This window comes from Diceros bicornis, chromosome 31 (assembly GCF_020826845.1).
Source record: "Diceros bicornis minor isolate mBicDic1 chromosome 31, mDicBic1.mat.cur, whole genome shotgun sequence".
Lineage (NCBI taxonomy): Eukaryota > Metazoa > Chordata > Mammalia > Perissodactyla > Rhinocerotidae > Diceros > Diceros bicornis.
Window position 1 is genome coordinate 34,280,544 of NC_080770.1, and position 25,192 is coordinate 34,305,735.

General features: G+C 41.1%; 1 protein-coding gene across 1 annotated transcript in view; it reads right to left on the reverse strand.

The window, feature by feature from the left end:
* Positions 1-22,292, reverse strand: part of CAPRIN1 (cell cycle associated protein 1) — a 34,979-nt gene extending 12,687 nt beyond the window's left edge. The window contains exons 1-11 of the mRNA XM_058527173.1: positions 22,221-22,292; positions 21,586-21,798; positions 9,877-9,939; positions 9,684-9,770; positions 6,162-6,400; positions 5,987-6,069; positions 3,208-3,345; positions 1,959-2,011; positions 1,795-1,881; positions 533-688; positions 340-448 (exon numbers count right to left, since the gene is read on the reverse strand). Coding sequence (XP_058383156.1) covers positions 340-448; positions 533-688; positions 1,795-1,881; positions 1,959-2,011; positions 3,208-3,345; positions 5,987-6,069; positions 6,162-6,400; positions 9,684-9,770; positions 9,877-9,939; positions 21,586-21,798 — 1,228 coding nt within the window. The 5' untranslated portion in view covers positions 22,221-22,292. The remainder of the gene's footprint in view (positions 1-339; positions 449-532; positions 689-1,794; positions 1,882-1,958; positions 2,012-3,207; positions 3,346-5,986; positions 6,070-6,161; positions 6,401-9,683; positions 9,771-9,876; positions 9,940-21,585; positions 21,799-22,220) is intronic.
* Positions 22,293-25,192: the final 2,900 nt, after the last annotated feature.

Consider the following 25,192-nt stretch of genomic DNA (forward strand, 5'->3'; position numbering starts at 1 on the left):
AACTAGTGACAGAAAGGAACGCAGGTAGGCTTCTGGGGTACTGATCATGTACCACTGCTGGGTGCTGGTATGTTTAGTTTGTGAAAACTCATCAAACTGTATATTTGCATACTTCTCTGTATGTTTACATGCCAATAAAAAGTTACAAAAAAAACAAGCTATGGAACTACAGTTACCATTAATATTCTAGGAAAAAACAATGTTTCTTATCAAATGAAAAGATACAACATCCAAAAGTTAAGCAAGCACTGAAAGGGAAAAAAATAATTTTCGCAAACTTTACAAAACCTGCAAGCATTGGCCCTATACTTTCTCACATAAAAATGTACCATTACTAACCTGGAGGGCAAACCAGCTGGGGCATGTCCATGTTCTGTGTTGGATTCATAGGCTGTGCAGATACAATGGCAGGATCAAGTGTCTGGTTTTCAAAATCCAGCATTGAATCCTACAAATTAAGTGGGGACATAATGAGATAAATAATGTAAATACTTAAACCTTCTAATATGGTGTTTGAATAAACTGCACCTACCTGTATGAAATTATAGGGCCCCTGCATTTGCGCCATAAGGTCCTGTACTCGCTGTCTTCTCACAAGGGGATCTGCCTGAGCCACCGGAGTCAAAGAGTGGGGCTCTGGTACTGAAGGAGACACAGCCTGAGGTTGCTGCTGGAGTGAATTTACCACCTAAAGTGGAAGAAGGGGAAGGGAGCAGATTGGTAGAATGAAAAAGCTCCATTCATTACCATCAGGATGGGTCCCCCAACTACATGTGCCATCTATACTGTAAACAGAACAGTAGACTTTAATGTAGCTACTCAAACTGACCACAATTATGCCAAATTTAACATTCTGATCAATGCTATCACTTCTACAGTGTTCTCAATTCCACAGGATCACTATATAGCATTTAAGATTTACTTTATCAACTACTTTCAAAGGAAGACCACCTGTGTTTACTTCCTAAAATAACGTATTCTGCTTAAACTGCTAAGCCTCCTATATTAAGTCAATCTATATATCTGTACCAAACATATATCTATCTCATATATATATATAGTCAGCACTCAAGAAATGTTAGCTACTTTATTATCATCAAGCTTTGAGTCCCTACCGTTTCATTCTCTCGGCCAAGACCATAGGCAGAGATCAAGCTCTATCACCTCGTCTCAACTGCTACAAAAGCTAAAGCTCACTCTGTCTTTTTCCCAGCTCTAATAATTTCTCCTGCTTGTTTTTAATAATTCCCTGCTCTGCTGGGAAATCTCACTAATTTTTATTATATCAAATTTATATTCTTATCTGGCTTTTATGCCTAGGCAAGGCATAACCATATTTCCTTTATAAGCAATACTGAGATTAACAGAGCCTGGTAACCAAACAGCACTAGGGTGAAGGAGGAGTCTAAGATGACACTCCAACAGACTCCCTCCCCTGTAAGATGAGGTGGGCCTTTCTGAAGGCTATCCACGTGGGAGCCCAGATTTTTATAGACAATCCGGATCACAACAGACAAATCATCTACGTTAAAAGACAGATTAGCCCTAAGTAGTTACACATGGATATTTGTATAATTTTTTTGTAATTGGATCAGCAAAGAAGTGAGTCTATTAAACATCCACAGGGATAAACAAATTACCTTTTAAACATAACAGTCCTGTGTAATGAGTTTATTATTATAATAAATGTACTAATAATGCAAAAGACTAACAATCTTAATTTGTTCTTAGAAGAGAGAAAAATTACTAATCAAAGACAAAAGACATCAACCTTGTAATACAGAGTATTCTTACCTCGACTGTTTCGACTGTCCACTCATCTACCTGCTCCTTTTCACCACTGCTGAACTGTGTTTCTGCCATAAATTGTCTATTTACATACTGCAAAGCAAAGTAAATGTTTGAGACTTCTGTTTGAAAGGCAAAAAGCAAAAGCTAGCATTAAATAAAAATCATACCTCTGTTGATTCAACTTCACTTTGTTCAGCGTATTCTTCTGCTGGCTCAGGTTCTAAGAGGTTAAAAAAAATGATAAAAGAGAGCATAAGAAATTTTTTTTGAAGTTAACAATTTATTTAAATTTCAAATAAGTAAACAGTACACCATCATATATAGTCTGAATTTATTTACAAAGTTATAGTTAATAAGTTTCTGTATTTTATCATTCTTACAATAACATATTGAGAAAGAGTTTTCTTTACCATTTATTCTAGAATAAACTACTTTAGTTTCAACAGGAGTTATTCTGGATCAGATATAAGGTCAATAAAGAGCTACTAAAAGTTAAAACTTCTCTCTATTCTCAGAAGTAATATTATAAAGCAGCATACTCTCCATTTTAATCTACTCAGTAAAAGTGGTAAGAGGGGAAGAACAGACTGCATTATGTTGATCTGCAACCATAAATTCCACCAATGTGCAATCTTCCCTTCTAGTTTCAACCTAAGAGCTAACACCTGTATCAAGTGCTCACCATGTGCCTGCCAGGCACTGCATATACTTCACATATTACTTTCTAAATGGAGAAGCTGAGGTACAGAGAAGTTCAGTAACTTGCCCAGTTACCGAGCCAGTAAGTATTGGAGCCAAAATTTTAATCTAGGCAGTCTGATTCTAGAATCCACGCTTTTACCTGTTCCTAAATTTATGTTCCAACAATGCTTCCAATTGTACTCAGAATTTTATTCATCAACTTATCATTAAAGTACTCAGAGTAAGTGCTTACCTACATATTAGTGTTGTGCTAAGTGTTAAAGTTAATTAGAAAAGATCCCTTGCCACTGAGGAATTTACAGTTCAAGATGATGGAGTTATAACCTCCCCATCATAATAATAATTAAAAAACCCTCCTACTATTCACCTTAAACTGGTAGGGTAAACAGCAATAAATCTGGGCATGTCAGCCAAAAACCTACTTGAAAAGCCTTATAACATCTGCCCCTCATCCATACTCCTGCCCAGCAATACCACAGCAAGAGAAATATCAGTTTGTAACAGTGATCAAGACCACTAAGATAAATAAAATGACTGATATTTAATCCTCAGGAATTATTCTTAATGTGCTTTGTCTTCATATTTTGTCATGCTTAAAGTTTCTTTAAAAATCTGAGTGTACGTATATATTAAATAAATGTACAGCCTGAACTTGGGCAAAGGAAAGCAAAACCACGGCCCTGAACTAAAGCCCGTATCCGCTGAAGTACTCACCAGCTTCAGCCGCCTGGTCTTCAACGGCAGGTGCGGAGGCCGCCTCTTCTTCCTCACAAAGCCCATTCTGGTGATTGTGGGCGCTGTCAAAGTAGTTTGACTGGAAAACACGCTCAACAATTTCCCTTAGAGCTTTATCTAAAAATAGGTATGAATTATGTTAGACTATCTGAGGATGCCTGACTTGAATATGATTCAACATTCTACAAAGTACTCTGGTGAGAAAAAAACCTCATCAACTGTTACGAAAACACATATAAAAACATTAAATTCCACCAAGAACAGAAATTTATTACAGAATGATACAGAATAAGAAGAAGCTATTTGTATTAAACTTTATGTATTTTAAGTTAGTTCAAAAAAACCCTGACAATTATCATTTATTTATTCATTCAATAAGTATAAATAATCATCTAACTATATGTTAGGCAATGTGCTAGGCACTAGGGCTGCAAAAAGGTACGTAAAAGAGTATCTGCCCTCCCTAAGCTTACAGTCCAATACAGAAGAGTTATCAAATACTCACAAAAACAGTAAAATTACATCTGTGAAAAGCACTACACAGAGGTGCAATGGATTGGACCTAGTCAGGAGGAGACCACGAGAGGCTTTCCTGGTATAAGTGTTGCAAGAGCTGAGGTCTGGAAAATGAGCAGTAGAGGACAGAGAAGTGTTTCCAGGCAGAGGCAACAGCATTTATAAAGTCCCGTACAAACAAGGGGGACAAATACAAGGAAAAGAAAGTATGCATTGTGGCTAAGCATAGAGAATAAGAAAAAGCATAAGGCAAGATGAGGCTGGAGAGACTAGTAAAGGCCAGAATATGCAAGGTTTTGAAGTTAAGGACAAATGCATATAAAACGTAATTAAAATGAAGCCATTAGAGAGGGATGGGGGGTAGATTCAGTTAACAGACAGCATTAGACAAGAGAAAAGCACAGGGGTGGAAAAGAAACACAAGTAGACAAAAATCAAATGATATTTAAAAGGCAAATATTGTCAGAATTTGGTGCACTAGGAAATAAGTGGGGTAGGGCAGAGGGCAAAGGTGTATGCCAACAATTAATCTGGGGCCAGCCTGGTGGTGTAGTGGTTAAGTTTGAGCGCTCGGCTTCAGCGGCCCGGAGTTTGCAGGTTCGAATCCCAGGCACAGACCAATGCACTGCTCATCAAGCCATGCTGTGGCGGCATCCCACGTACAAAATAGAGGAAGATGGGCACAGATGTTAGTTCAGAGCCAATCTTCCTTGAGCAAAAAGAGGAAGATTGGCAACAGATGTTAGCTCAGGGCTAATCTTCCTCACCAAAAAAAAAAAAAAAAGAAAGAAAAGAAAAAAGAATTAATCTCAATTTCCTGGCCTCGTTGAGTAGATGCAGAGTGAGGCTATTCCATCACTGCAGAGAAAACTAAAACTTCGGGGACCATATTATATCAAAGTATTGTAAAATTAATTCTATTAACAACTTTTTGCATGCATTCTGAACACTCCAATGTGTTTTCCTTCCCCCACTTCAAAGTCTCATGAATCAGAACTATTTGTTCTCAAAAACTTATGCATGAGAACCGAATGCACATATGAACACTAACTTGAGTACATCAGTACCTTTCCATTAGCTATCATTAGATTGCTAAGATGCGGGAACAAGACTAGGGAGAAAACACCACCAAAACAAGCCACAAGTTTAAGATGATGTTTAACCCTTGTTACTCTTCAACAACGCTCATGAAAATCTGGTCAGGCTTGACCTAAAACTACTTAAGATAACAATTTTATACATATGTCAATTACTTTCCAAACATCAAGTGAATTCAGTACATATTTGTAGCAGAACTAAAATTAAGAAGCCAAAAAGGTTTTCTTTACCAAGAAGTACAGACGACACTACAAGTTAACAAACCAAGAAAACGATTTCTTACATGAAAAGATACCAAAGGATTGGTTCCTCAGATTTGATTTACCCACTTCCTTAAAGCAAATACACTCCAAATTGCATCATACAGTTTTGCCAATTAAAGCTTATAATCCAATTTAATTTTTCCACCAAACAGCTAAAAATAAGGTATAAATACAAGTATTTCTACTTTAATATGTTCAAAAATCTACTTCCCTAAATCAACTTTATAAGTAGCACAGATAAGAATCTATTCCCTGACTTATTAAAGGGTTAAAACCTAAAATTCCTAATTTACTGAGGTAGTGAAACTTAAATGTCCTTTTTTTTAAATTAACATACAACTGTATATTTGAGATTAAGGAGCTCAAATACAGAAAACTGGAGTAGATATCAGCTTTTTTAAAATACAAAAAAAAAAAAAAAAAAAAAAATCAATGCCCCCAAATTAGCAGAAGCCTAAGAAAAACTAAAGAAAGACTAAGGCAATGCCTGTGAGTAGAATGAACGAGGTGCATTACATGTTTTTCACAACAGTTCAGCCACAAGGAAAAACCAGTCCCTATCTAACACCAAAAACTCTGGAAAGTCAATTTGGCATTAATCTGTCCACCTCAAGCAGAGTAAGTTATAAACAACCACGTTAGGTCAGGACTGCCATCTTCACAGATTTTTGTTTGTTTGTTGCTGGCGTTTTGATTTACAAACACCCACAGACAATGCAGGAAACAAAAAAGATACAAAAGGAAATAAACCAATAAGTAAACAGTGGAAGAAAGTTTATTTATACAATTCTAAAATTTCTTCAATTAACATTACTTTTAAATAGGAAAATAATTTTTAAAGACTCTCAGCTACAAAATCAAAAGTTGTCAGTGATACTCACAGGTTGTTCCACATACAGATTTTTCCTTCCCTTCCAGCAAGTCCCATAGGTGAATGGAGGCATGTTCATACTGCTCATTCAACCTTATAATAACAATTAAACAGCTAATTAATTACCTTTCAATTGCCAACTTCAGGCAACATTTACAAGTGTCTATCGTCAAGCACCACCATACCTCAAGCTCATGTCCCGCTCAGGGTCTGCTAATTTGTAGAATTCATCCAACAACGACAGCTCATCTTCAGACAATATTGGCACTCCACTCAAGCCTTGTTTCAGGTCAGTTCGCACTTCTTCATCTCCCAATTTGTCCAAAACATACTGTAGCTCAAGGACAGTTTTTAAACGTTTCTGTTCAGCTTCTTCTCGCATAAGCTGCTCCCGGCGTGCTGTCTTCTTTATTGTTTTCTGAATCTGCATAAATACATACAGGACACCAAAATCAGTGCTACAGAACTCCTGCAGTTCAATTTCAGGTCCAATGTAAACAAGACGTATTTCACTCAATGAGTTAGATGTGACCCTAGTACACAAAAGGATTTTTCCCAATTTACAAATAGTTTCATACATGATCTGTTTAAAGCAGCTGTTGGAAATTCAGAACACATATTCCCTAGAAGGTATTACACTACAGAAATGTTACCAACGAAATGATCTATTTGTGATTTGCATCAAAATAATCTAGCAGCCAGGGAGCAAAGGAGCAGGTGTCAGTATTATATCAAGTATGAGTGCCCATGAGATAACTGCAGAAGCTGGGTATGGGTAGATGGCAGTTCTTTACAGTCTTTTCTTTAGTTTTGAAATTTTCCATAATAAAAAGCATAAAAATTAAAATATTTAATTAAGGCCCTAAGTCAATTAAAAAAGAACCTCAACCACAGCAACAATAAAAAATCTTACCTGTATCTATCTCCTTTATGGAAAAATGGTCCAAAGTTCTAATTTTAAGTACCTACTCCTGACTCACAAGAAGCTGCAAAAACCCACCACTGCCTCTCAGCCCAACAAGCCACTGCTGGTATTAGGAAAGCATTCCAACGTACTGAAAATACATGGGGACGAAAATAAGGGGATGCTGGCAAAGAAGGTGTCAGTAAAAGATAGATAAAAGCTAAGTAGGAATGTATTTTTCCCACTATTTTTTCCCTTCCACTACTCTTTTTCTTCCCTAGGAAGGCTGAAGGGAGAACATCACCCAAACTCAAATATTTCTCTCTTTTCTCATGTCTAGTATCAGCGTGGGGTCAAAGAAAGGTCAGTGTTTCCAAGATCCATGACAGTGTCTTCCTTCCCACCTTCTCCCCTTTCTCAAGTCTCACTAGGATAAACTGAGACAAAGAAGGGGCCGGCCCAGTGCCATAGTGCTTAAGTTCACGCACTCCACTTCAGCAGCCCAGGCTTTGTAGGTTCGGATCCCAGGCGCAGACCGACACACCACTTGTCCAGCCATGCTGTGGCGGTGTTCCATATAAAGTAGAGGAAGATGGGCACGGATGTTAGCCCAGGGCCAATCCTCCTCAGCAAAAAAAGGAGGACTGGCAACAGATGTTAGCTCAGAGCTAATCTTCCTCACACACACAAAAAAATGAGACAAAGAAAACCAAAATAAGGACGTATGAAACGTATAATCAAGGGAGAAATACGGGAGGGAGATCTGGGAGGAATGATGAAGGTTGCAATAAGACAAATCTACAACGGCAGCAGAGGGGGTAGTAGAATAAATGATATCTTAGCAATAAGTGGCAAATGTAGCATAAAATGAACAAAGAGATGAGATCTCTCTAAGCTAGGGCAGTCAAGAAAGCTTTCAAGGAGAAAGTTACATCTGCTCCTAACATAGATGAGCTTTCAATTTTATGGGGGGAGGGGTGCTATTTTAGAGTAGAAAGGTCTCTATAAGTAGCCAGAGGCAGGGAACATTATAGGAAGAGAGGCAGGAACGTGAAAAGAAGTCAAGAAAGCAAATGAAATAAAATAATAAAGCCACTCTGGATGAAAGGAGCAGTTCCAATAGGGAAGAATACAAAGAGCTAGGTTAAAGCAGCTCTTGAATGCAAAACAAAAAAGGTGTTTAATAATTGTGGAAATACAACAAAGGATCAGAGCTAAATAAAAAGACTGCTGGAGAGGTTAAACGTCCAGTGAAAAGTTCCTGAAAACACTAGTGTTAAAACAGAAGCAGCGGTCGGCCCAGTGGCACAAGCGGTTAAGTGCACGCGCTCTGCTGCAGCGGCCCGGGGTTCGCCGGTTCGGATCCCGGGCGCGCACCAAGGCACCGCTTGTTGAGTCATGCTGTGGCGGCATCCCATATAAAGCAGAGGAAGATGCGCATGGATGTTAGCCCAGGGCCAGTCTTCCTCAGCGAAAACGAGGAGGATTGGCATTGGATGTTAGCTCAGGGCTGGTCCTCCTCAAAAAAAAAAAAAAAAAACAACAACAGAAGCAAAGGAAGATACAAGTATTTTCATTCACACAGTGACAGATTCTATAGAAACAGATTCTATATTAAATTGTATGTCAATCCTACTTCTATGACCCATATTTAAAAAAAAAAAAAATCAGAAAAAAATTGGGCAGGATTCATCAATCCTAAGGCTCTGACGTAAGCTTAGCAGAACAAATCCCCAGCTGGGTGTAAATTAAATTTCCTTTACTCCATTTTGAGGGGTACCATCAATAATTTCCACCTTTTATCAAATTTGATATAATTTTAAGTGCATGAATTATATTATACACCAAATACTGTTCTAAGCACAACCCTATGATGATCACAGATCAGAAAACTGAAGCAGTGTGATAGCCTCTCCCCTCTCCTCCCTTCCCCCACTTCTCTCTCTATCCTGCTAAGTTCAGTTTCTTTGGAACCCCTTGACCAATATAGGAATAGAGAAGTTACATAACTCACTCCAAGTCATACAACTTTTGAGTAAACGTGGCAGAATCAGGATTCAAACCAGGCAGTCTGGTTCCAGAATAAGAACTTTTAATCTCTATACTGCATTGTCTCTCATCATACAATAAATTATTTATTCATTTCACCAAATCAGAGGCAACTTAATATTTCAATATTGTTAGCCTTTCTCCAAATAAGCTAATAGTAATTCAGAAGGATATTAATTTTCTGGTCTCAACTTCCAACAAATTATTTGGCTTTGCTTGTATTTACTTTTTGTCCTGTTCCCAAAGGCTTTTGTCGCATCGAAAAATGTTTGGGAAAAAAACACCACTTTGTTGGATCAAGGGTTGATCAAGAGCAATGTGTCAGTCTGCCACATCCCTTAAGACCCCTAATGGAGAGATTAAGCAGCAATTATGTCAATAAGCCTCTTTATTTTCTGATAGTTAACGGAACTGTAAGAATATCATTAGACATATAGGAATATATAGAAAATAAATGCATACCATATTTATGTATGTACAGCACAGCTAATTTTTTAAACCAATGAGATCTTTAGGGTAACTACTATACATGTTTGCCATATCTGAAACTCAGTCCTTTTAAAAGGCATCTTTCAGATATTACATTTAACTTTACAGAATTGGAAAGCATCTTAAATATAATTGGATCCAATCCTCTCACCTTGTAGAGAACTTATCAATGGTTATGCAAGGACTAAAACCCCCAAAAAACACAAAATTTTCTGCACGCCTTATCTTTAATACTTCATAAACAAATACACTGTCTTTTACTTACATCTTGACTTAATGCCATGAAACTCCTCTGTAATTCTTTTGCAAACTCCAAGTTATTTGTGACTTCCTGGTACTTAGATACGGCATCCTAAAATCAAGACAGAATCCAACTTTACTGGAGACACAAAGAACCACAAAATTAATTTCACTAAAAGTAGTAGCATAAAATCTGTAATAAAATGTAACACTTTTACCAGTTGATCTTGATTAAGCCTTTCCCCTTTGTTCATTCGTTCCTGGTAATCATCAAGCTTGCCCTAAAAGATAAAAGAATTATATTCCATATTGAAAGTATATATGAACTTAACCATGCTAAAATAACAAAACCCACATAATCCCCTAAGTTTGTCTCACATCTTGCCCTAAATATACTTTTTAAATATATCCAGTTTTAGTACATAAAATAACTTACTTTAATTAACAGTGAGCTAAAAAATGAATTTAAATACTCCAGCCACTGCTGAATGATACCAAATATTGTATCATAAGCCAGTGACACAACACTGCTTATTCTTTAGGTTTCTCCAAAAAGATATGCATCAGAAAGATGTGGTTCTTGGGCCAGCCCCGTGGCTTAGCGGTTAAGTGCGCGCGCTCCGCTCCCGGCGGCCCGGGGTTCAGATCCCGGGCGCGCACCGACGCACCGGTTGTCCAGCCATGCTGAGGCCACATCCCACATACAGCAACTAGAAGGATGTGCAACTATGACATACAACTATCTACTGGGGCTTTGGGGAAAAAAAGGAGGAGGACTGGCAATAGATGTTAGCTCACAGCCGGTCTTCCTCAGCAAAAAGAGGAGGATTAGCATGGATGTTAGCTCAGGGCTGATCTTCCTCACAAAAAAGAAAAAAAAAAAAGATATAGTTCCTACTCACATGAGTGAGGGCCACAGTTTGGTTAGGATCCTGCTTATACCCTACCCAAATGAGCATATCAAACATTTTTAAGTGTTAAAATTTGTCACTCCCTCCCTCCCCCTGCCAAAGAATTCATGTGAATAAGTGACATAAAAAGAGTGTATTTTTCCTACATAAACCCACACGCACATTGTCTTTGACGTGCCTCATCCATTTCTCTTGAACAACATGAGACACTTCAAGCTATCACATTACTTATGGGCAGTGCACTAATCAACAGCTTTGTTGTGTTATCTCCTCACAAATGAAATTCAATGTGTGAGAGTAGGGGTAGAAAATTAACCTCTGGTTTAAAGTCATCTTTTTTTTTTGCTAAGATGACAACTTTGGAGGTTTCCTCTGCTACTACTATTAGATAAGAAACCCAAAAAAAGATATTCAGGTAATGCAACACAGTCGGGAATTCAGTTATTGTTTTAAGGGGCAGAGGAGAGGGAATAAGTAGAAATCTAAATTAATGACGGGGAATTTTAAATAATCACAATAAATTATGAACTTACACAGTTTCCTACCCTTAGCAATAATAAAATGAACCAAGAAACAAAATACAAAGTAAGGTTCTAATAAAACGTGTTCAGACACAGAAACAAGTTTTAAAGCAATGTTAGTTAAGTTGTTTTAGGTCAAATGATCCATTTTCTTTCTACCAGAAACATTAGTCCATTTGCATAACCATTCTATTCTAAATTAAAAAGCCTAACAGGGCCGGCCCCATGGCCTAGCGGTTAAGTGCTCGAGCTCCGCTCCTGGCGGCCAGGGTTCGGATCCCGGGCGTGCACCAACACACCACTTCTCCGGCCATGCTGAGGCTGCGTCCCACATACAGCAACTGGAAGGATGTGCAACTACGACATACAACTATCTATTGGAGCTTTGGGGAGAAAAAAAAAAGAGCAGGATTGGCAGTAGATGTTAGCTCAGAGCCAGTCTTCCTCAGCAAAAAGAGGAGGATTAGCATGGATGTTAGCTCAGGGCTCACCTTCCTCACAGAAAAACAAAAACAAAAACAAAAAAACAGCCTAACAATTCCTTAGTTATACTGGAGGTAAATAAAACCTAGACAAATCATTCAAACATTAAAGGCTAATAAAAGTATCCAATTTTTCTTAGTGAACTACTTCACACAATCAGTAAGCCTCCAGCTAAACAGGTATAAAGTTAGGACTTTTGGTTGAGGGCCGGCCCCGTGGCTTAGCAGTTGAGTGCGCACGCTCCGCTGCTGGCAGCCCGGGTTCAGATCCCGGGCGGGCACGGACACACCGCTTCTCCGGCCATGCTGAGGCCGCGTCCCACATACAGCAACTAGAAGGATGTGCAACTATGACATACAACTATCTACTGGGGCTTTGGGGGAAAAATAAATAAATAAATAAATAAACAAAATCTTAAAAAAAAAAAAAAAACTTTTGGTTGAAAAATCAAGTTTTTTGCACTGATCTGGCAGGCCTAACCCCAGGTGCAAAACGTGCTTAACTGCCTCAGAATACTCTGAGGGTGGACAGACAGTTCAGTCACTTTTTTAAAAAGGGTAGGCTACTTTTCTTTTAAGAAATAAAAAACTAAACAACTTAAGATTTGCTTTTAATTATGACTTAGGATACAATAATAGTATTACAGTCAGAATTCCTCTATCTAGAAATACATATACAGATTGTAAAAGATACATAAATAGAAGGAGGGCCTAAAATTTAGTGCTAGTACACAGTCAAAAGTCTAGACTAGCCACTAGGCAAAAGAAAACCTGCTATTAGCTTATACTTGGCCTTTATTATCTTCCGTTTTTATGGTACTATACATTTCTCAAGGAAATTATTGCTAAATCTTGAAATTAATACACAGTGAGTGTATTATATATCCCTCATAGGGTAGAGTTTTATATACCTAGCTTAACTTTATCATTTAATATCCTGAGAACTTAAAATATATGACAATCAAAATAGATGTCAAATCAAATTCCTAAAAAGTGCTTATACACATATAAGAATAAATACAAATATTTCTTTTAAATGTTAAGAATGGGGGCCGGCCCCGTGGCTTGGCGGTTAAGGGCGCGCACTCCGCTACTGGCGGCCCGGGTTCGGATCCCGGGTGCGCACCGATGCACCGCTTCTCTGGCCATGCTGAGGCCGCGTCCCACATACAGCAACTAGAAGGATGTGCAACTATGACGTACAACTATCTACTGGGGGGGCTTTGGGGGAAAAAAAAAAGGAGGAGGATTAGGCAATGGATGTTAACTCAGAGCCGGTCTTCCTCAGCAAAAAAAAGAGGAGGATTAGCATGGATGTTAGCTCAGGGCTGATCTTCCTCACAAAAAAAAAAAAAAAAAAATGATGAAGCCAAAAGTGAAATGATTAAAAAAAAAAATGTTAAGAATGGTATGAGTGGGAGAATTATAAGTGGAACTTTTTTCCTTTTGCTTTGTTTTGTACACTTAGATATTCCGCAATGAACATATACAGTTTGTATAATAAAAAATTAAAATTTAATGCTATATAAAAGACATTAAGATTGACAGATTTCAGCATATTGTCAGGACTTGCACCTATAATAATCCTTAAGTATGAATCTATACTACCCTATGGTAGGACAAGCTATCTTATAGTAAAAAAGTTCCAAGTTTCTACACAATAACAAATTATATATCCAACCCAAGATTTATGGCAGATTACACTTTCCAAAGATGGCTACAACATCTGCAGTCCCACATACTGTTCCACAATGTGACCTTGGCACCCCCTCATTAAGAACCAGTCCAATTCCCTGCCACTGTATTAAGTCGGCTTCAACCAATAAAGTACAGTGGAAGTGATCCTGTATGACTTCCAAGGCTAAGTCATAAAAGAAATGCACCCCTGCTGCATTTGCTGGTCACTGCGAACACTTGTATTTGGAGCCATCCAAATACACTTCTGAGCCATCACAGAAGTCCAATAACCCTGAGGCTGCCATGCTTTGAGGAAGCCAAGCCATGAAGAGAGATCTTACGTAAGAATCCTGGTCAGTAACTCTGGTGTTACAGTCATCCTAAGCCCAGGCATCAGACACGTGAGTGAACAAGCCTTAGTCTTCCCAGCTGAGGGCCCAGGCATCATGAAGCAGAGACACCAACCCACTATGTGCCCTCTCTAAATTCCTGACAGGCAGAATCCACGTGCATAAAAAAAATCATATTAAGTTGTGGAGCAATCTGTCACAGAGCAGTAACTGGAACACAGTTAAAAGGAAAATGAAAAGAGAACGCAGCTACTACGTGAAACTCAGCTTCATAGTACACACCTTCAGGGAGTACTGTCACCAAAAAGTGTGCAGAAAGACCTCTGTATTGCCAAAATAAAGATCTATAAATTTTATTAAAACTCATACATCTAATTTATTTTGATTTTATATCACTGTAACATGTCTCCAGTTTTTCAATCCATAGTAAGTTAAGAGCTATGATTTTTCAAGGGAGAAGGACTGCTACTAACACCACAAGAAATGACAGATAACTGTGAGGGAAGAAATGTGTATGAAAGCCATGACATAACTGGAAAAATCTCACCGATTTTTAAACAGGGGATTTTCAAAAAGCAGACTCCAATTCCAGTTAGTTGAATTAAGGTATACATAGAGATCCAATCAAAAAATGCAGTTAATCAAATGAATGGAAACTATAGGTCTTTTGTGAAACATTTTTCTAGCCATAACACAACAAAAGTTTCATCGTGGCTTTATAACTGTCCGTCTAAAGCTGTTAACACTTTCTCTACTGCTGTCATAATTATCCTATCCCCCGTCCTTGCCCGAGCTTCAGGGCCTGGTCAAAGTTCCTAATACACAGTCCTCATTTCAGGAAATACCAAAACATACTAACAAGACTGCAGAATGACCGTCCTCCTGAGCTTTCCTGCCTTCCTGTTACATCCAATAAATTCCACAGAGGAACAACTGAAGACTACCTTTTTTAAATTATACAATTAAAAAGAAACAGCAAAAGAGATGAGAGACTTCAAAAAAACAAAAATTCCTCAGCTAGACAATTGTAAACAGTCACAAAAAGAAAGATTAGGAGGAGACAGCACCTGAAAAAACTAGTTTGGCTATCTGGGAACTATGTAACTCCTGGTCTCAATCAAGGAGATCTCCAAACTGGGACAGAATACTTAAAAATGCAGCCTAAAATATGAAAACTAGTAAGAGCTCCTAGCTGTACTTTAAATTATTTTATGTCTTCAGGTGAAATAAATCACCTTTACTGTACTGAAAGAACCTTCAGAAAGACAAATGCAAAAACGAAAGATAAAAGATTTCTTTTCCTCTCAACTTTTCTTTGGTGGCCCTTCTAGATATTATTTCAAGTCCCCAACCCCTACATTGTCTGTTCATCGCCTAGAAACATCAGTTCTGACCTTGCCCACATAGTGGTAGACAGCTGACTCTGCCCCTATGCACCCTCCACCAATTCAATTGAGAATTAATTGCTAGTAAAATTCACAGAAGAAAGATAAGAAACAAAGGTTTCCTGAATTTTTAAAAGGATAGTGGAGAGAACATACAGTACAATCCATAAATGACCTATAAAAGCTATCTTCCAATGCTAGAAGACTTCTCATGTAGAAGTCTGAGTTGTTCCAGAAAACAAACTATTAAACAGTGGTAGTGGGAGTGTAACTCTAACATCAAGAACTTAACAGTTGCCCAAAAATGAAATACATCTTCACTGAGAAATGAGCATTCCACCAAGCCCTGGCAGAGTGATTAATGCAGAAGCTGAATGAACACCTGTCAAGAATGCAGGATTTCTGAACACCAAGAACAGTAAAAGGATGCTAAATTAGATGTTATCTAAGGTCCCACTGTAAGATAATTTTTCAAGCAGATAGGTAACCAGGAGTTTAGTCTGACAAGACTTTTGTCCAACTGAAAAGAAAAAGAAGATAGGAGATAATCCTGTAAAAATCCCTATTCCTTGCCCATGGCTATAATCATGCAAGTCTGAATGAAGAGAAGCAGCTGACCCCAGTAGGAAAATGAAAAAGCATTAATGTTAAAGAGTTCCAGCATCACCTATTTTGAATTATATTCTTAAAAAAGTCTAAAGCTTGTGCATTTGAAAAACAAACAATCATTGATAATCTTAACGAGTGTCTTTTGAACTATCAGTCGCTTTAATCAAGCTACTCATTAGGATGAGTTGGTACAAGTGAATGTTTTATACACTCCACTGGGAGTTCAATGTAAAAAGATCTGAACTGTAATTCATTTAAAATGAAGACCAAAAGGTTTTTCTCTAATATTAAAGTATATTTCAGTTATTTCTATCTTTGGATAACAGTATTAAGGGAATGCAATGACATTTCTAATAATTTGATGATGGTTCAAATACCAAGAATTGTCTACGTCTTCCTTCCGAAGACTACTCACAAATCTTACTTACACTATCTAGATTTTAAAGTGAGTGTGTTCTACTTCCCTACTCATCAACTCTGCTCACTTAAAAAAATAAGCAAAAGGAAAATCCTTCAGGAAAAATTCTGTTTCAATAAAAAACACTGCAAGTAAATAGCTCTGTACAGAAAACCATTTTCCCCCTCATGGCTTAATCTATTTTAACAGGGTTTTGTTGATGAAGCTACAAATATTTCTATTTAATGATTTAGTCAAAATAGCAAATATTTATTTAGCATACACCATTCAAAAGGCACAGTATGATGTTATCAATAGTCTCTGCCCCCAAGAAGCTTACTACCTATTTAGAAAAACACATAAGGTAAGAACATAAGGCAATACGAAAATGTCAAGGAAGTGAACAGACAATAGGCAGTATAGAAGTTAAAGGAAACAGACTACTTTAGTTGATCATGGTCAAGCAGCACACCTTCCCCTTTCCTCAGGAAATATGATTTCTGAACTCTGCCCAATAAAGTCTCTTTCATCTATGTTTTTACACTCACATTCTATCCAACAAAAGCACTGGTATAGCTAGGAGAAACAAAAGAGCACAAGCCAAGCAATTTACAACTCCAACTTAGGCTAAACTTCCCTTCTGCTTCTCCTCTCATTCTTCTCCACTGCACACATACCATTCACTTCCCCCCCAGAAAAGGACCAATTACTAAAAAATATCCAGAAGCTTAATGCAAAAATTAACATGGTGGGCCCACCCCATGGCGTAGTGGTTAAGTCCAGCACGCTCCACTGGGTTCGCAGGTTCAGATCTTGGGCACAGACATACATCACTCGTCAAGCCATGCTATGGCAGCAACCCACATACAAAGTGGAGGAAGACTGGCACAGATGTTAGCTCAGGGCTAATCTTCCTCAACCAAAAAAAAAAAAGAGGAAGACTGGCAACAGATGTTACCTCAGACGAATCTTCCTCACTAAAAAAAAAACAACAAAAGAATTAACATGGAAAAGTTGACACACTCCCTATTTCTCTCTATTGGTAATGCTCTTCCCAAATTTTCTAGGCTACAACATACCAAGCTTGAGAAGAGACTGGAACATGAGCATCTGGTGCTCACCCAAGCATAAAGAGACACTCAGAGTTTCAACTTTAAAAGTTCATTTCATTACCACAATATACATGTCCCCAAGAAACCTGATACAATGGGACTTTACCTGTAGTACTGCTAATCTCAGGACCCCATTACCTGGACAGCCTACAAACACAAATTTAACAATGAGACATCAATAAAGGTCTGACAATAAAGAAATGAAAGCTTTTTTCTTTTGCTTTCAGCTTTTTAAAACAGAAGAACTCTAATAAAAATAAAAGATTTGAAGTAAAAGCTATTACTTGGTTCTACAAGATAAGCTTCAACATGAAAAATTATACTTATGTTGCAGAACACGACAAATTCTAATTACCCCCATTAAATATTACAAGATACCTTGGAATTCACCCATTCCAACCTGGGTCGTTTTACATGAGCATCTCAATTTCCTCTTCTATAAGATGAATTGGACTAATTCTAAGATGGCTTTAAGATCTTAAAAAATCTTAGATTTTATTGTTGCCAAGTATTTACTAATTTCTTTTGAAGATGAAACAGTACTAATCTTCTGTTACATGAATATGAAATGTTCTAAACGTAAGGTAAGAAATTAATTACATAAGATTATGACAAATTTTCTGCTTAATCTCTAAGTCACACAAAATGTATTCTGATACAAACATTTGCCACATGGGAATTATCCTAGAGTAAAATAATGTGGTAAGGTTAAAACAATCCATTCTCATTATAATACCTAGTATTCTACTCTCATCCCAGAAAAAGGTACCTGTATTATCACAAGGGAATTCACATTTTCTCCTTTTTAAATTCAAATTTTAAATACTTTCCTACGTCTCTCTCTCACACTCACTCACACACACACACACACTCCACACTCAGGCAGGCAAAGGGAAACAAATTAAGCATTATAAATCCTTTTTGTTTCTGTGACAAGGTGAATGCAAAACAAAGTAATCTTGTCCTCTGCATTGCAGAGGAATAGTTCATGCAACCAGTGGAGAAGCTAACACATCAGAGATCTTAACTGTCAAGGAAAACCTCAGATGTTAACCCTAAGAAAAGATTTTACTTATAAAATAGTTAAAGGATATTTTTATCTCAAAATACTTAAATTCTGTACCACAACTGCACTGAAAATTCTAAGTAGAGGCACACTGCAATGCTCTGGAAAGAAATATTATCCTAACAATAATAGCATCTTTTTTCAGAATAACATTAACAGCAAAGATATAAAGAAAAGACTTTAGGGAGCAGTATGAAAAACCGTACACTTTAGCTATCATTTCTGGTCACATATTGGTTAAAAAGCTGTCGGCTGTTTTGCAACAGAACACTGGTTAATCTTTTACCTACCAGTCACTAGTGTCTAAACCTATCATATTTACAAAGAGTATAACAGTTTTAAATGTCATCTATTAAAACCTCCTTTACTGTACATCAAAACCGATTATATCTTACCATATAAACGAGCTCTCTTCAGTTAAAATTATGACTTCATTTCAAAATATCATCTTGCATAGCCTGGGGCCCAGTTCTATACCCATGAACTGAGGAAGAAAACCAGGCAATCACTCAATTTGTTATCACTCGTACTTTAATCAGTTAAAAGATTTGTTAATGGAGTTTTACATTTGATTCTTGTTATTACAGCTGTATTTCTTCTCTCTGCTAAATACTCATGTAGTCTTTATAAGCCCAAATTTCAAAAAATATCAGGCCATTTAGTTGCATTACATAATACAATCATATTTCATCAATGTTAAGCAGGCATTCTCACTGAACAGATGCTTACCTTTCCTCTAACAGCTCGACTTATTAGAAAATTAACAACTTTGTTTCTTAAACGAACTGCAATAAAATTATTTCAATTCTCTATGTCTTCATGTAAGTGATACTACATATCTAGGAGTAATTTTTGTCAGGATACTTGATTTCAGAATCCATGGAAAATGGCATTTTGTCTGAAGATTCCCATGAATAGGTCTGAAATTCAGCTCAAATATAAGTTGCTAAGTGGACTGAAGTAAAAAGAAATCCAGTTATAAATAGTAGCTTACTTTACTCCATAAGGGTTTCTAAAAAGGTTCAAAACTGACTTGTAAGTAAATTCTATTTTAGATGTATTAGAAATGCTCATTCACTACTGAAAAATGAACTTGACTCCATAAGGGTTTCTAAAAAGGTTCAAAACTGACTTGTAAGTAAATCCTATTTTAGATGTATTAGAAATGCTCATTCACTACTGAAAAATGAATCAGTTAAATCTTTTCATACAGTAAATTATCCAGCTATAAAGAAAATTTCAATTTAAACTAGAAGCCAGATGTGCTTAGAGAAAAATTCAAACGCCCTTGAGTTTCTCAAAACATAGTTTGTTTTAATAGTAATTAAGTCACAACATCAGTACTGGCAACATAACTATTTAACGAGTATGTAGCTCAGTCTGTGAGTTATCAAAAAGCCTCAAGTAACTGTAATTTGACCTTTCCACTTTACTATCTAGCACCCAAAACACCGACAGAAAAGATGATATGAAATACATTTGTTATTTTGTAAAATGTCCATCATTACAAGGGAATTTTTCAGTACTTACTAGCCTAGTCTATAATCTCTGTAATAATAATTACATTACTTTCTCCTTTATAATGATGGGGGGGCGGGGGATGGACACAACTAGGCAACGTACAGCAGTACAAACCTATAGACAGGAGAGACCCATCATGGTTCAGGCCCTCAAGGGACTTATAAACTAGATTTCTATTCTTTTCAAATACACTTGAACACTAGAATCTAATAATCACCTCACAACTAAGCTGGCTGCTACTCAGTGCCTGACTTTATATTAATGCCTTTGAAAGAAATACTTTTCAGTGATTAAAATATAAATATGTATACTAAAATGACTCTGTGTAAAATATATCATTAATTAATTAATTACATCTTCTGATTCCCATCCTCGAAGAAAACAGATTCCTAGGAATTCTGAAAATTAAACCATTCAGGCATCAGCCAGATTGACAGGATTGTTTACTGCATTAAGAGGTTTTAAAGATACCTAAGCCTCAATTTCAAATAGAGTGGCAAAAACTAAAACAGATGGCAGACACAGAACCAGAAGATACTAGCCTTGGGGCATGTTTATTCTGTTACATACTTGAATATAGCTACTTTATAATTAAAATACTTTTGTTGCTTGGTCGATGTTGATAAATCTATAACTTCAATCATTTATAATAAACCACACTTGTTCTTCAAAATAAAAGATAAGCAAAAAGTAGAAACCCACGATTAGTGCATCTCTCAATTTCAAAAAGTCCAAGAAATTCAAATAAAATTCCCAATACAGAAGGAGACAGAGAAGTAACAAATCTAAAAATGTTTATGATTTTAAACTCCCCCAAAATGTAAAATAAATCATTAAACAAACAATTAAGATAATTAAGGCCTAAATGTCATCAGTTTTCGTCAAGTTATTTCCCACAGTCGAAATTTCAGCCTAACAGTTACTATCTCAACGTTTTAAGTACCACTATTAGGTGGCTGGCTAAACACTGTAAACATTTTTAAATGATTTCCTCAAAATTAAAGATGCTATGCTGGTGATTTGTTTTTTCCTTTCCACCCCAATCTTACTGAAGGCTGAATTATTCCCTCTGCCGAGACCCTTTCCCCATACGTGCACACACGCGCACACGCACACACGTGTCCCCCTACACAGAGTCGGTACCCTGTGCTGCGCGGAGAGCACACAACAAAAGGCCGACTTGCAGACAGACCCCCCGGTGCGACCTGGAAGGGCCAGATACTGAACGGCAAGATTGCGGGCGTGGTCGGCTTCGGAGGGGCGCTGCCCGGCCTGCCCTCCCCCGCTTTCGCTTTGTGCTCACAATGCGGCTCCGCGAGCTTCCCTCTCCCCGCCGCCGCCATGTTAGCCGCGCTCCATGTGCCCGGGCCGGCGCCCCTCCGTCCCCGCACCGCCGCACCTCCCCAGTCGTCCCCGTCGCCCCCCGGCCCTCTCCAGAGTCCCGGGGACAAAAGGCCGCTGCAGACACGCTTCTCGGGGCCGGGCCGAGCGCGCGGCTCGGGGGCACCTAGACAATTGGAACAAAGAGGAACACGCAGGGGCGCCCCTCGGATGGGGGCGGGGAGCAGATCGAAGACGCCCCAAAAGGGCCCGATGGGGGAAGCGGCTCTGGTTTGGGACCCTGAACACGTCCGCCCGTCTCCCAAGAGAGAGGAGCGGGCAGGCCTCGAGCGCACGGGAGCGGCGCGGTCAGCCCGGCTCCACGAGGCAGCGCCGAGCCCGAGCCCGCGGCCCCCTGCCGCCCCGGCCCCGCACAGCCCACTCCCCGACCCGAAGGCCGCCCCGGCAGGAGGAGGAACGGAGGCCCGGGCAGCGCCGCGGCCGGGCAGCTGACAGCGCCGCCCCGGGGCCCGCTTTCCGGGGACGGGAGAGCCGCCCGGCCCACCCCTCCCGCACCTTCTTCTTCTCCAGGTTCCGCAGCTTCTTGTCGATCACGCCGAGGATCTGCTTCATGGCCTCCGTCTGCACGGCGCCCGTGCCGCTCGCGGGGTGCTGGGCGGCCGGCGCCGTGGCCCCGGCCCCCGCCGCCGCCTCGCTGCCGGAGGAGCCCGCCGGGGGCGGCCCGGACGACCTGCTGCCGCTGCCGCTGTGGCTGGTGGCCGAGGGCATCTTCAGACGGCGAGGGAGACGAGAAAGAGCGGGAGGAAGGACGAGAGGCCGGTCAGGCGGCGGACGGGGCGAGACGCGGGACAAAACGCGCGGCGGAGGGCGGCTGCGCGCTGGGGGCGGGGACGGCGCCGCGGGGGCAGGAAGGGACGCGGCCGCGCGCCCCCGCCCGGCCACCCCCCGGCACCGGGACCCGCGCGGGGCGGGGCCTCGCCGCCGGCCGCCAACGGCCAGCGCAACGGTCCCCCGGCGGGGCCGACGCTCGCCGCCGTCCGGGGAGGGACGCAGGGGCGGCGGGGGAGGGGCGCGGCGGGGGAGGGGCACTGGGCTGACGGGGGCAGGGAGACGTGAGGGGCGAGCCCCCGCCGGGAAGGGACCCGGCGGCGGCCCCCGCCCCGCGGGCGCCTCGGCCGGCCGGCGCTCACCGTGCGCGCGCGGAGGCCGCTGGCGGTCCCGAGGGGGCGGGCGTGGCGCTGCGTTCCGGGCAGTGTCGCGCGCTCCGTGGGCGCAGGCCGCGTCGCGCTGTGCCCGCTGCACCGAGAGCCCCTGCCAGTGAGGCGCAGAGTCGAGCGGGAGGGAGCTCGCCGCCAGCCTCGGCGCGGAGGGCGGGGAGCGCAGGGGCCCTCGCGGGCGCGGGCTGCCCGGCGCGAACGCCTGCGGGGAGGCGCGGCGCGGCCCGGCCCGGCCCGGCCCGGCTGCCCCTGCCCGGCCGCCGCCCCGGCCCGGGCCCTGCCGCGGGGGGCCCCGGGGAGGCTGCAGGAGTGGGGTCTGGAGCTGTGAGCGGAATCGAAGTGAGGGTCCTTCAGGCGAAGTCGCTTGACGTCCAAACGGGGACAATAGGTGTCAAGCGGCTGGCTGTGGAGCTGGCGGCTGCCCCGAGAAGGGTCCTTACGTGGTGGGGGCGGGGGTGGGGGCAAAGGTCCCCGCCGGTGAGTGGTGCGCGAGGCGCTGGTGCGAACCCCGCTTCTAGAATGCCTTCTGGCTGCGGTCAGGTGGCCTCCCGCCCTGCACAGGGGCCGGTGCAGAGCGCCCGCTCGCCGCTTCCCCGCGGACACTCACCTGGGAGCTCCCTGTCGAACGCCTTGGAAGGAGCAAGATAGGTGGCATTTTGAAAGTCTTAAACCTCCCGACTCGTGTTAAAAGTAATCTTCAGCTACCGTAAGATGACATTTATCCAAGAGGCCTGAGGATTACGGATTAGGGTTTTCTTTCCTTTTGTTTTAGATTTTCCTAAAACTTTTAAGAGAATGTTGAATAAAATACAAAAGAAAATTTCTTTTGCTCCAAGAGAATTATTCGAGCCTTATAATTAACCTAGGGGCGGGGTGGGTGTGGACAGAAAATGAACCAAGTGCTGGAAGGAAATGTATTAAAGGGAGTCGTTAGCGGAAAACTCAGCGGCATAATGTTGTATGACAACAGTAAATGAGGGATTTACAATTGAAACTCCGTGAAAAGGGGATTTCGAAAAGGATGATACTAAACCCGCTGTTCCTTGGGGAAGAAAATGAGTAATACTGGTTGGCAGCAGTGTACCCTGAGGGAGCCTGGAGAAACAGCAGCGGTCTCCGGCCTCAGGACAGTCCGGTTAGCTGCAAAGTCGGTTATCGATTCATTCGAAGATTCCTTGAGCCCCTTACTATGTCTTAGGAGCTCTTTAGTGCCAGGGACTGTGAACAAAACAAACACCTCTGTCTTCATAAAGCTCACATTCTAAGTGGGGAGAAGATAAGTAGGTACGTGTCAGATAGTCAAGTGGTAGAGAGAACAGACGGGGTGGTCAGGAAAAGGCTTACTGAGGACATGTAAGCCGAGACTGACGGAAGTGAGAAGACCAAGCAGGTATCTTGGAGGGAGAATTTTCCAGGTGGAAGGAACACCAGGTGCGAGGAACTGAGATGGGAGTGCGCTTGGTGGGTTTAAGGAACATCGAGGAGGCCGCAGAGGCTAGAGCAAAGAATAGGAGCTGAGGTCAGAGACGTGAAAGGGGGCTGGCCTTGTAAGGCCTGGTAGGTGGCTGTAGGGCCTTGGGCTTCTGCTGAGTGAAATGGGCAGTCACAGCGTGCATAGCTTTAGCAGAGGAGTCACATGATCAACCTGTGTTAAAGAAAGCCTCTTGCTGCAATGTAGAGAATTTACTGTAGTGTGTGTTAGAGATGAGAGGAAGGGTGGAGAAGAGCAGGAGCTGGGGCCCAGTTAGGAGGCTGTTGAAATAATGCAGCCCAGAGATGGTGGTGGCCAAGGTCAGGGTGTTCACAGCAAAGGTGGGGACAGGTGGTTGGTTGCTTTACACATTATGGTAGTAGAACCAACAGGATTTGCTTAGCAGTTGTGTGTTAGGTGAGTGAGAAGTCAAAGCTGACCTAAGATTATTCAAGATGGAAGCACCTGAACTGTGTTTAGTGCTGCGCTAGACACTCTGCTAAGCCTAGAGGCTAGAAAGGAGGATTAGAATCCTTTAATTCCTTGCAGGTCTTAGTGTACTCAGCCTGACTACTGTCACTTTCAGAATCTCAGGCCCCACCCCAGACCTACTGCATTTTAACAAGAGCCTCAGCTGATTTGTATGCACGTTGAAGTTTGAACAACAATCTCTGCTTTATTCCTTAGAACTTGACCAATGTGCTTAAGACCAGACATGAAATACTCTACTAAGCAAATTTTCCCCAGACCTGCAGAATCAGAAACTCCGGGGGTGGGGCCCAGCAATCTGTGTTTTAACACGTCCTCCAGGTGATTCTGATGCACGCTGAAGTATGAGAACCAATGACTTGGAGACCTCTTATAATTAAAGTTTGAGCTGAAGAGGGCTTGTGATAAGGTGTGAGAAGGAGAGGCCTCTTCTGCCTTTCCTTGACTCGTTACACAGTAGCAGTTACCAAAGCATAAAGCTAAGTTAGGCTTTTCTTCAAGGAAAAAAGAAAGATTATTGAGGGAACGTGGTAGCTGACAACACGGATGACAAAGATCCTCAGTCGGAAGTCCGTCTCACAGCCCACAGTGTGTCAAGACACGCTAGGTTATGTTGCAGTAACAGTCCTGAGAGCGCTGTGACTTCAAACAGGGATCTGCAGACCAGAGTCTCGGGGCTGAGTAGCCCTCCATCTGTTTTTGTAAATCAAGTTTTGGGGACACAGCCGTATCCATTAATGTACGTATTTTCCATGGCCGCTTTCGTGCCACAGCAGAGCAGAGTTGAGTAGTTGTGACAGAGATGGTATAGTGTGAAAAACCTAAAATACTATTACACACTTTACAGAAGAGGTTTGCCAATCCCTGGCTTAAAACAACAAATGATACACATCCATCCATCTGAGGGCTCTGCTCAGAGTAGTCACTAAGTAGATTCAGGCTGATGGAGAAACCATATCTCAAGTGTTGATGATTACCATAAGGA